Raw genomic sequence first — 13,109 nt, forward strand, 5'->3', positions numbered from 1 at the left:
GAAGGGCAATTTGCACTCTGGCTGCAGGGCCACTGGGCACCAGCACACCTTATCCCAGTGAGTACTCATCACAGCTCTCGGGGAAGTCCTTTGCATTCTTATTTCTACATCAGCAAATAAAAGAGCTGGGGCTCAGAAAGACGGAGCATCTTGCTGAAAGTTCTGCAGTTGACCAGGAAAATCCAGATCCAAACCCAGGTCATTATAAACCTGTTAGGGTCAAGTCCAAAAAAAGAGTAAAGCCTGCCAGACTTCAGAACACAAATGGGATTCCCAAATCTCAGCTCCCGACTCCATCACTGTGCTAGCTTAGCTGAGCCTCAGCAAGTCTCGCTCCATGAAAATATGGGAGCTTTATTTCCAGCAAAACGTGTGGAGAGTCAGACAAGCTCAGAGTTATAACAGTGCCGATAAAAGTAGAAGGGCTTGGACCAAATAAACCACGGACGCAGAGTTTAATTGGTGTGCCCTGCTAGTGCTGGGGACAGCGGATCTACCTCCAGTCCCTCTGACACACCTGAGTCATGCGTTAACACCTTATCCTAGTCAGAGTGTTTCCAAGGACTTGGTTATAAGGTGATGTTACCTACCTCTGTGTCAACAATTCTGAGTGCATATTTTCCCCCATTTTAACATCTCTGAAATGAAGATATGAAATACAATCAGTGACTGTCATAATAATTTATTTGGCAACTTCCTTTTTTTAGTAGTTTATACAATTAGGCGTCTTACAATTAATAGTGTCACTTAGTAGTAACCCAAAGATGACAAATGTATTGTATTAATGACAGTTTCTTCCTGTTGAGAATTACAAATTCCCGTTACAAATTCCTCAGGCTTCGTGTTTTACAGAATAATAGATAATAACAATCATATTAATAATAATTGTTAACATTTATTAAGCAAGGTCTAACATTTCATTATCCCATTTTACAGATGGAGAAAGTGAGGCACTTGAGTTCTCCCAGCAACTCTGTGAGGTTGAATAATTATCCCCATAATGAATTCACGGGATTGGAGGGCCAGACAGATTAAGTTACTTATCAACGTCACAGGGAGATAAATAGTGCAGTCAAAATTTAAATTCATTCCATGCCTGATTCCCAAATGTATGCTCCCAATTATAAAGATTTGGTAAATGGGCAAATTGGAAGGAAACTGTTAATTACTGAGTGTCCACTGCCTACCTTTCAGCGTTTTATACCTGTTATATCATCGAACCCTTGTAGGTAGCTGGCACTTCCTTCCCACCCTGCAGATGAAGAGCGCAATCCCAGGGGTAAGGGAAACTCGAGACCCTTACCATATGTCTGTCTCCACCAGTCTGTTCCCTGACAGGAAGTGCCCATGATGTTTGGTCAGGTCATGGAGAAGTTTGCCCTGCAGCCCAGAGTCATACAGTTAGTACCATACACAGAAATACTCCTAGGGCAGCAACAGTAAGTTCAAACAGGGTTGTGCCTTGTTTAAAAACCACGAATAAGGGCCACCCAGGTGGGGTGGTCCAGGCGGTTAAGCATTGGCTCAGGTCATGATCTCAATGGGATCTCAGTGGGATCTCATGGGATCAAGCCCCACATCAGGCTCCACACTCAGCTCGGAGTCTCTTTGTCCTTCTCCCTCCCCATACCCCTCCCGCATACATGCTCCCTCCTTCTCTCTCTCCCAAATAAATGAATAAATCTTTAAAAAAAATTAGTAAGAGGGACATTCAAGAAGAAATGTATGGTAGCATACCACAAAACTTACACAGATGTTTCTAGAGGCAGATTCATCAAGAAACTAATTAAGCTCCAACAGTGACCTATATGAGTTTTTACTCATAATTTGTATTATTTTCCCTAAATTTTTATTTCTTTTTCTCCATAAACTTGCATGTATTCATATTGTACTCTTCCAATCATGCTAAATAATCTGCTATCAACAAAGGTGTCTTTAAGATTAAATCCTTTTTAAGTTTTAAAATATTTTTTCTGCCCTGCATTAGATGTGGAATTTATCTTCAGGTGATCCTGATGGAATTACATTGACCTTGGCCCGTAGTGTAGGTCAAGAGTTGGAAAACTTTCTCTTAAAGGGCCCAAAGGTGAGTATTTTAGGCTTGTGGGCCAGGCAGCCTCTCCTGCAGTTCTTCACTACAGAAGCAACCACACACATAAAAACAAATAAGTGTAGCTATGGCATAAAAAAAAAATTATTTACAAAAAAAAGGCAGCTGGCTGGGTTTGGCCCGAGGGCCGCAGTTTGCTAACTGCTGGTTGAAATGGTCAAAACCGCATCTACTATGTTATGCACATGTGGATCTATAGGTGGTGTGGAAAGGGTATCGACAGATACAGATACAGATTTGTGTGTGGTTGTTTATTTATGATATCCTTGCCTCATTTCAAGAACATGGAAGTTTTTGAAGACAAAGTGTTTTTTTCCCCCTATGTATTATTAGTGTCAGTTTTTCAACTCATCTCGGTGAGCATAAGAGGAGGAAGGTGGGTAAGAAAGCTGCACCTGCTGAATGCCTGATGTTTGCCTAAATTCTAGGTGTTTCACATGACGTGATTCTCTTCTAACCCCCATGCCCATCCCATGAGGCAGATTTAGAGTCTCTTTATCCTGCAGTTAATGGGAATCGGTGAAAATCTACTTAAAGAAAGTCTGTTGGAAATGGAACCAAACATCATACCAAACAGCAAAGAAAATATCTTGTTAGTACTTTATCACAAAATATATAATGAAAATACAAAAAAAGTGTTTATTGTATCTCACAATTAACAAAATAGAAGTTATAATTTCAACTATGTTCTAATTTTTAGAATGAATAAAGACTGAACCGAGTGTTAATTTGGGAGTATATTTTCCATGCCCCAATGATATAATACAATATGACTTCACATTTTATCTCCTCAACATTTGTGGGGAAGGATTGTATGAGATTTTTCATCCTTTGAAGTAACGATTTGACTTTCATTGTTGGAGTAAGATTGTCACTTGTTAATGGCTTTGCCATATTTAGAACATCTCTCCATCATCATGTCCATCAACTTCATGAAATCTTGCACTTTTTGTAAGTTTTGCCTATTCACTGTGCAAACGATTCACAATGTACTGCTGGATGCTGTACCTGATGGGGAAGCAGGGATGGACCCACACAGCCATGCACACACAGGGTATAGGCTGTTGTGAAATCATCAAAGACATTTGCATGGAGACTTCATTACAGAAATGGGATTTGGTTATGGGGATTTCTGCTGCCCTGTGCAATCTCTCTTAACCCTAAAGACTGGGATAAAGGATAAGATAACAAAAAACCCTTGCATTGTCACTCCAGCATTATAGTTGAGAAACTGAAAAACAAAGGCTCTGAGGCTCTGAAAAACAAACCTATCCAAAGTCATCTAGTTTATGGGTGGTGGGCCAAGATTTGGATCCTCCTCACCATTATTCCTGCATAACAAACTACCACAAAATTTAGCAGCTTAACACAACACACATGTATCATCTCAGTTTCCATGAGGTGGGAGCCAAGCATGGCTTACTTGAAGCGCCTGCTTGGAGTTTCTCACAAAGACCACATGATGAAACTGTCAGCCAGGGCTGAGGTCTCATGTGAAGGTCTGACTGGTGAAGGATCCTCTTCCAAGCCCCCTTTTGTGGGAGTTGGGAGAATTCAGCTCCTTGGGGGTTGTTGGACTGAGGGCCTCCATTCTTTGCTGGCCATTGGCTGAAGGCCACCTTCAGTTCCACATGGGCCTTTCCTCCATGGCAGTTTGTGTCATCAAAGCCAGAAAGAGATAAAATCTACCAGCAAGATAGTAGTCACTGTGATTCAAAGAGGCTGTCTGACTGACTCATCGGGAATAAGGAAATCTCTGGCACACAGTGGGTGCTTTACCTTTGGGGAATTTCAGTTGAGGGTCAGTAGGATTCTGATGTAGTCTGAGGGATTGTATATTCTGCCCGAGGGCAAGAACCAAGAATGCTAACTGAGGATCAAGTCTTACGGTGGTGTCAGAAGTACCTGCTCTGCTGTGCTTGTGCTCCCGTGGCTGAACTGTGAGCCAGCAGCCCCCTTCTCAGTCTCCGGCTGGCTGTGTTCTGCCTGTTCCTACAGCATCTCCCTGTAGGCCCCATGACCACTCCCAGTGCTGCCCCGACTCCTGTTGTGACCCTAGCGCCTGAGCCTGGAGGCTTCGTTCCTCATCTATAAAGTGGGGTGCAAATATAATGATGACAGAAACCCCACCTCAAGGAGCACAAGAGAAAATGACGCATAAATGATTAGATAAATTGTAGTTTTCAGCCTGTTTGTCCCACCTCGAGGGAAACTGGGAGGTAATCCTTGCTGTTAGGCCCTCATTCCCAGCAGGCTAAGCTTTGTTCTCATAAGGGAGTCCAGGGCTGCCTGAGAAGAAGGTGTGGGAATCCCAGGTGCCACTGTGCACAGAGTTGTGACCCAGCAGAGGTAGGGTGTCAACAGCTTGGAACTTACACTTGAGACTCCAAGTACAGCTGCAAAACAACCTCCCCTCCCACCCTCCACGACCCTGGCAGTGGAAGGTGATAAGATTCAGAGGGTACGGGTAGGAGGTGGTGTGTGATTTAAGGGCATGTCTGAGACCCTTGACCCAGACTAGCCTTGTTCACCAAGACAGCCAAGATCCCGCAGACTGGAAGACAGCTTTTGGTTCTCCCCCAGACTTAATACCACTACAAACAGTGACCTATCCTGCAGGCACTGGGAGGAGGATGAGTGTGGGCAAGGAGCAGAGGAAGAGGCGAGAGGAGGGGAAGTCAGGGAAGGTTGGGTGTAGGAGACAGAGACAGGGACAGCTGCAGAGCAGGAATCAAAGCGAAGTGGCCAAAATCAACTACACAAGCAACAACACTTGTTGACAAGGATGTGGAGAAAAGGGAACCCTCTTGCACTGTTGGTGGGAATGCCAGCTGGTGCAGCCGCTCCAGAAAACTGTGGAGTTTCCTCAAGATGTTGAAAATAGAGCTATGGCCCAGCAATCACACTGTTGGGGATTTGCCCAAAGAATACAAAAACACTAACTCAAACATGCACCTCTATGTGTATTGCAGCATTATGTACAATAGCCAAACTCTGGCCACAGCCCATGTCCACTGACAGTTGAATAAAGAAGATGTGGTGTGTATATACAATGGAATATTACTCAGCCACGAGAAGAATGAAATCTTGTCATTTGCAATGACGTGGGTGGAGCTAGAGAGTTTGATGTTAAGTGAAATAAATCAGGCAGAGAAAGACAAATACTGTATGATTTCACTCCTATGTGAAATTTAAGAAACGACACAGAGGGAATAAAAGAAAGAGAACAATAACAACAACAACAACAAAAGTGCAGACTCTAAATTCTAGAGGACAGACTGACGGGTCCCCAAAAGGAGGTGGGCGGGTGGGGGGGGACGGGAAATAGCGATTGGTATTAGGAATGACCACAGGGTGATGCATGGAAGTGGATTCACCGTATTGTACACCTGAAGTGAACATCACACTGTATGTTAATGGCCCTGGAATTAAAATTAAAGAGGAATTAGAAGAGTCGTTGGTGAAGCACGGTGGAGTGAGAGAGCCAAAGCGGTAGGAGGAGGGAAGACCTTGTCTCCCACACACATCTGGCTTCCGTGGTGAGACTGGTCATTTGGTCGGTGTGTCTGAGATCCAGTGCCTCTCTTAAGAGTAAATTGAAAACTGTGAAGGACCAAAGAGCATTTTCCTCCTTCCTGATTAAGGAGGGGTTCTTGATTCTCTTAGCTTTATCAATTAATGGTTGTTTTCCAGTTTCAGAAAGTAAATTCCGCAAGGTTGCAGGTGTTTGAATTTCTTGAGGTGTGAGAAAATGCCAAACTCTGCCAGGCACTTGCTGCCCCCTGCTGGCTGAAGCCTGGTTCTGCACTCTCTGCCGCTGGGAATCGGGCTCCAACTGCATTTCATGATTTCCTTTGCTGGCTCTAAAATCACAGACTGTAAGAGCTGAAAAGAACTTAGATCTCCAGCCCCACCCTCTTCCCTAAGCTGTAGACTTGAATTTTTATAAACCTTCTGGATATTTCCATCTGAACCTCAAACTCAGCCAGTCCACAGTATAGTTAAGATAGTACATTTTAATTAATACACAATGCAAGAAAATGATCACAAAATGATAATGGGTTATGGTCAGTACTGGGATAGAAATGCAGTGGGGTGCTCTGTGACCCCAGGGGAGAGGTCACACCGGAGAACATGCAAAGAGCAGCTGAGGTCATGGAAGTCTGTGGAGGCAAAGCATGACTAGCGCTGTTAAGGCAGAATGTTAAGGCTGTTAAGGAGAATGTGGGGTTGTGGGAGAGGTTGGGAGGAGTGGGCAGAGAAGACATCAAGATAGGCACAAACAGACTCAGAGAGTTGGAGGAAATGCTCTCATTCAGGATGGCTGGCCTGGATGTCGGGAAGCAGCAGAAGACAAGGCTGTGAGGACAGCAAGTCCAGATCAAAGGCCCATATCTGTACTAAATGAGATGATTGAACTGGGTTCTGTGTCCATAAAATTATTGCACTCTGCCTATGAACATGTCATTCATGCTGTTCTAGGTCATCACACATAAATTGGGGACTGTCCTGGTTAAACTGAGACATGGCAGTCAACTCTAGCTAAGCCTCAAATACACATCCAACCCCTTAGCCTTTTGGAGGTTTTCAGTCTTGTACTCTGAAAGCGTGTGGTGAACACTCAGATCATAACCTCTGTAATGATCTGTCCTGTGTTTCCTTCACTGCACTAGGAGGTCTTTGGAAATGAGGGCTAGATTTTATTCATGTTTGTATCCTTAAAACCAGTGCTATGCCTGGGACACCACTGATATTAAATCAGAGTAAAATAATAGCTAGCAGGTTGTGAAGGCACTCTTCTAAGCACCTGACACAGAATGTATCATTGAATAATGGAGGATGTGTGCACTTTTATTGAGTTCGTTTTCTAGGTAAGGAAGCCAAGACACCAAGAGTTTGTGTAACTTGCCCAAGATGACACAGCATAGGAGAAGGAAGGGGATTCTAATCCAGGGCTTATTTCCAGAGCCTATGAATGAATAAATGAAGTCTTGACAGACCTAGATTTGGATTTGCAGAATCATCTAAGAGCCCGTTCCCCAAGGCCTGCTGGGGAACCAGTCAGTGATGAGTGTGTGAATAGGAAAGCACCAGCTTCATTTGCATGATCCTGTATGGTTGATCAAACCACTCCCCATCCATTGTCTCCTGTGGTCCTCACAACAGCCATGATCTCCAGGTGGATCCATTATTCCCATTCTATGAATGTGATCACTGAGATTCCCAAGGTCAATGAACTATTCAAGACCACATAGAAAGTATTCCCTTTGAGCCTGTGTCTCTGGACTCCACAGTCCGGTGGTCTTTTTAACTGACAACACAATTATCCAGATGGAAATGAATCCTTCTGATGAATTTCTCCATCTTTGAAATGGGAGTTCATGTCTACCTTGGGGGGGAGTAGTTGTAAGGATGACCTGATAGATGTAGAGTGACAAGGGGTAGGTGCTCACTAACGTGTGATATGGGAGTTAATGTTACCACCCCCCACTGTCACCACCACCACCATCATCAACACCAGAGAAGACCTGAGATTCGGGGTAGCATATTCTAGGCATGGGTCCGGAGCCATAAATTAAAGTAAAATGGCCAAATACAGGAAGGAGCTTAAAATCTGGCATAGGTCCCTAGGTAAGGTTGGGAATATAGATTCAGTTCTGCAGATGAGAAGGCTTATTGATCAGAAGACGTGATCAGGACCACCAACAGTCAGAGCCAGGATTTGCGTCCTCAGCCAAGACCAGAGCAGATGTTTCCAAACCTTACATTGTGGGTCTTACCATGATGGCATGGGATAGTTTTCTCTTTGGTCGAACTGTGAGTTCATGAAGGCAGATCCAGCATATTCATCATGGACTTCCAGCTCTCTTTCCCCCATGCCTGCCATATAAATATTGAAGAAATGAATGAGTGAGTGAGTGAGTGAATGCACCAGCATGACCCCACTTACATAAGCAAGCCCACAGCACGTGGAACCCAGCAGGGTGGAGAGCCAGGTCACACAGAGCAGAAGAACCTGGAGTATGTAGTACCAAGCCTCACCCATGGGCCCTAGGGAGCCTGGTGCTGAGCATTCCACCAGAGACTTTCCACCAAGAAGGAGGGAGAGCCATTTCTCTTTGCTGATATCCTGAAGCATGCACACACATGAACATACACACACTACAAGCTCTCCCTCCCCCCATCCTCCCGCCAACTGAATTTATGTAGATAATAATCTCAAAGGACTGTTTGCAGTTTGCTCCTGCCTGAGACAGGGGCATGACCAGATGACCCTTCTGGGACATTTCCAGGTGCAGCAGACTGCATCCTTCTCTATGGCGGGTCCTGTTCTTTCTAGTGTGAAGACCACTTTGTAATTTTAAAAACAATTCTCAAGAGCCCCGATGAAAGAGGTCATTTCCTTTATTAACTGGGGACTGTAAAAAGAATAATACTAAGCCATGGAGACAGAGGTTTTTGCTGAATTTATCGATCTTTGAAACGAACTTGTCATTTGTTTGTACTGAGACTGGTTCGCAGGTTTGAAGACCGCCGTTCTGTACGTGCGGGACGTACCATTCATTCATTTATATTCTTGTTGCTTTACCAAAGCTTGTGGGAACTTTTGGTCTGGAAGATGTCTGCAGCTCCCAGCTGAGTCCACAAACCAGCTGTTAAAGCAAAAGTGTGCACATTGCTTACCTTTCCTTGGGTCTGTTTTCTTTAGCTGGAGTAATAATCCGTACCTGTCTCATCCGTCTGTGGGGCAGTTATGTGGGATAATGGGTCAAGCACATGCCAGTGTCTCAAGGAAGTTGTTGTTTCACTGTGGTTGACGCCGTCCTCTGGAGCTAGTCGGGACTAGATGCTTCCTCCTTCCTCCCCTCCAGGTTCCTCATTGTCCTGGGATGCTTGATTCTGGCCGTGCTGACCACATTCAGGGAGTACGAGACCGTTTCGGGAGACTGGCTGCTGTTACTGGTGAGATTTTGCACCTCCCCTCACGGTGTGCTTCCAGCATCGATGCCTCTGGTTGGACTTCCGCAGTTGAGAACAAGGAGGCTGCCCTTGGGCACAACTGGTTTTGGCTTCCGAGCCAAGCCCAGTCCCAGGAGAAACCAATGCCTGGGTCCGTTGGGCAGGTCTGCATGGGTGCGGTGGAAGGGAATGGTATTTTTTATTCTGGACTAAGGACAAGAGAGCACCAATAAGGTCAAAGCGAAAACTAAAGTACGTTAGTTATATGATAAAGGCAGCTTCCCAATCCTCTGAAAGTTAACACAGAGTCATGCTCTGTTCTGAAACCTGCCTCAGCTTTTTATCCCTAAACCCTGAGGATCTCTGACTCCCTTCAAGGCCAAGTACCAAATCCTATTTCTACATTAAAACTCGTCCTCACTCCTGAGGCCTCTGCCTGGTTTATCTCTCTGTTCACCCATCTACACAGAGAAGGAATGCCAGCCCCCACACCCACCCACCCCCCCCCCCCCGCCCCGCCGATTAGGGTCTACAAAATAGCGGGATCTTCACCTTGCACTGAGCATGCTGTCTGTGATGCCAGATGCAGGGGCTCCTTCTGAAGTCAGGTGTTTTCAATTCATACAGTCTCACGTTAAGACCTGAGCAGGTGAATCCCGAGAAGCCATCTAGCTCCAGGAACTAGGTTTCAGGGATTATCATGGAGCAGCAACTCTCCAAGGGTCCCAGGAGGTCACCAAAGAGGGGGACAAAGGTGTCTGTGTCTGACCAACAAGACAAGAGAGGCAGGAGGGAAGGAAGAGATCCAAGGTCCAGGGAGACAGCATAGGGCGGCGTTCTGAGCCTGACCACCAGCCTGGGAGTCCCTTTTCACCACGTCCTAGTCTGGAGAGTCTTGTGTAACTACTCCTTGCCTTGGTTTCTCAAAACATAGAATGAGAGTAATATTATAAAACACTTGAGGTGGTGCCTGGTCCAGGAGCCATGCTTGTAAATGGTGACCATAAATAGCAATAGCCAGGGCTAGGCACTGGGTGGGACTAGCAGACTGTGTTTCATGGGTCTTTCCCTTTTCCATTTAACTCACTTAGAGACTTTTCATACATGAAAACAGAATTTTAAGAAATGATCCATTGGAACCGAAACAGAAAAAAAACAAAGAATCCCTTTGCAAAGCTGATGTTAGGGACAGTTAGCACATCTACACGGACACTGGAGCTGTCCAAAACTGCACGGAGGTGATAAAGTGTTCTTCTTCCCCCTCCGCCACCAAAACGGCAACGGAAATCCCGCTCTTCAAAACCTCAGAGCAGAAATCACTAGTCCCAGACAACTGGGTCTTGGTTGATCCGTGTCTCTCCATATGTTCTTAATGCAGGAAACATTTGCTATTTTCATCTTTGGAGCCGAGTTTGCTTTGAGGATCTGGGCTGCCGGGTGTTGCTGCCGCTACAAAGGCTGGCGGGGAAGGCTGAAGTTTGCCAGGAAGCCCCTGTGCATGCTCGGTAGGTAAGCCCTGACCCGAGTCAGGGGGTGCCCCCGTCCCCCTGCTTCTGGTGCACCATTTCCCCGAGGAGATTTTCAGCAGCTTCTGTCCTTCTGGAGACCTGCGCAGCCTCTGACCCTACCTCGAGGATGAGGAGCTGCTCCAGTGTTCCGGACGCAGAATTCCTTCTTCCGTGGCTTGCCGTCCTCATGGCTTTACAGGGCCATGATCCTCGATGAGAGTGGTGGGGGGCACTCCTGGCATTTGGGCTGTGAAGGCGCCACTCATTGTAGGACGCTGAGCACCCCCCGGTCCCTAGACTGGTAGCCTCCCGGCATTGTGACAACGAAAATCACCTATATGCTCCCAAGACCGGTGGTTGTGGGTGTGGGAGGAGTGACACCACTGCTGGTTGAGAATGGGGTCTATGGACCCACATTGTGCCCATTTTACAGAGGAGAACACCGAGGCTCGCGGTGCTGAGTCATTTTCTAGTCACACGGGTAGTAAGCAGCAGATTCCACCCTAACACCAAGGCCTGGAAGAATCTAGCACCTGTACCCTCCCTCCTTACCATGTTGCTGGGTCTTGACCCTGAAGCTGCTTTGGGAAGATGTCACCGACACCTTTGCCTCTGGGTGCAGGCACTTGATAGTAGAGAAGGTGGACCCTTTCACTTACCCTTGTTGGTGCAGCATGAACTCATATGTTTCCATCTGAAGATCCCACTAAAATCGTAGAACGGGAGTGACAGGGAGGAGTTGGAACCTCAAATTCCTCGTGATGGTTAAAGTTACAGGATCACAGGACCTTGAAATACCTCCAAAGGCACTTAGTCCAACATGCCGTCCTGTCTGATGCTTCCGTCCTCTTCGCAGCAGCCAGTGGTCACCTGCTTGCATACCTCCAATCCCAGGGCGCTCACTACCTCCCCCATATTTATTCCATCTGCAGTCTTCTGACTCTCTTCAGATACTTGAGTTCAGTCATTCTGTTCCTCCTCTCCACTGCAGCGGTGGGAAAGTGCGCTTAGTGGCTTCGGCTGTACCTTGTGCCGTGTTCTCAGCATCGTCCTTCCTCTTCTCCACGCATGCCCACGTGCCTTTTAAAAAGTGACCCCCCAGGACTGAACACGGATGGCCAGCCCTCCATGCTTCCTGCTCCAGAAAGAGAGCAGGAGCCCTCCTCTGTCCTAAGGGCCACACTTCTCTCTGGGCAGCCAGGGGGGCCTGCCTTACTTGCAGGTTGCCTGGCGCAGTGACTGTACCCCCTGACTGCTGGCTGAACCCCCTCTTCCTGCTTCGCATCTGCTGCTGAGGCTAGACCCCCGAGGGTTTTGTGTATCACACAATGTTTAATGCAAGGAGAGGCTATGTGGGCGTGGGTGTGCATGGACGTGCACAGTTTTGGAGGACTTTGTAGTTACTCCCTTTTTTGTCCTCCTTCCCTGTCTGCTTCTATCTCAAATTCCGGCAACTCTAACCATGCCACGGACTGCCGCCTTATGAACAAGACAAATGTATTTCTCACAGTTCCAGAGGCCGGAAGTCCAAGATCAGGGTGCCAGGCTCTGGTCGAGTCCCTCTTCTGGGTCACAGACTGCCCAGTTCTTGGTCTCCTTGCTGTGTCCTCGGGGAAACTGTCATCAGGGACCTGATCCCTTTTGTGAGGGCTCCACCCTCATGACCTCACCGCCCCCCACAGGCCCCGCCTCCTAAGCCCATCCCACTGGGGGCCAGGATCTCAGCAGCTGAATTTTGGGTGGACACAAACATTCAACCCATAGCAAGCCCAGTTTGCCTCCCCTTCTTCTGCCTTCCTTTAGAGTCTTTTGCGAGGTGTTAAGTGGACTTCCATTTTCAGAGTCCTATCCAGTGCTGACCAGAAGTCCTGTGCATGTGTTGAGGGGGGGTGGGGGAGGTGACCTCATACCCAAATTCAGAGGTTCTCACCCAGTTTGAGAACATCCTAGTATTGTAGAGAGCCTGAACCCTTCCAGGAAAAGAGCATTTTCCATGGCACAGTCTCCACTGTTCCAAAAGGGGCTGATTTGACTGAGCTCCCTGCCACGTTCCACTGCCAGCCTCCCCCGGAGACCTGAGGCCAGTCCTCAGCACACTGTCCTGGCTGCCTCCCTTTCTGGGACGCCTGTGTTTTCTGCTCTCCTCCTCTCGGCTTCTCCCATAACATGGCCCTTATGAGAAATGCTGCTTTTCTCTGTGTGTTTGACTCGAGGGTGGTCACCCGTCAGGGAATATCATGGCCTTCATATCCGAGGCAGCTCCAGACCCTGCCGTCTCGGGTGTGAGGCGGCCCATCTGGGCCAGAATCTCCCAGTCTCTCCGAGCATTATAGACTCAACCCACATTTGCCCTACATCCAGGTTTTGTTTTCTCTTGCTTTCTGCAAACATTAAAAGTGGATAACTTTGCACAGATCAGTTGAGAGGCCTGGCCAAGAATACAGACATGTTGGTATCCAGATGTTTGACACTGAGCTTTTCCCCAAAGTTAGGCACATCTTGAAATGGCAGAGATACCTAGGTGTGAATTG

The 13,109-nt window shown here is 46.9% G+C and overlaps 1 protein-coding gene across 1 annotated transcript in view; it reads left to right on the top strand.

Annotated features, from left to right (window-relative positions):
- Nucleotides 1-13,109, top strand: part of KCNQ3 (potassium voltage-gated channel subfamily Q member 3) — a 295,199-nt gene that overhangs the window by 229,422 nt on the left and 52,668 nt on the right. Inside the window, exons 2-3 of the mRNA XM_044244932.1 lie at nt 8,983-9,073; nt 10,449-10,575. Coding sequence (XP_044100867.1) covers nt 8,983-9,073; nt 10,449-10,575 — 218 coding nt within the window. The remainder of the gene's footprint in view (nt 1-8,982; nt 9,074-10,448; nt 10,576-13,109) is intronic.

Source organism: Neovison vison, chromosome 4 (assembly GCF_020171115.1).
Source record: "Neovison vison isolate M4711 chromosome 4, ASM_NN_V1, whole genome shotgun sequence".
Taxonomy (NCBI): Eukaryota; Metazoa; Chordata; class Mammalia; order Carnivora; family Mustelidae; genus Neogale; species Neogale vison.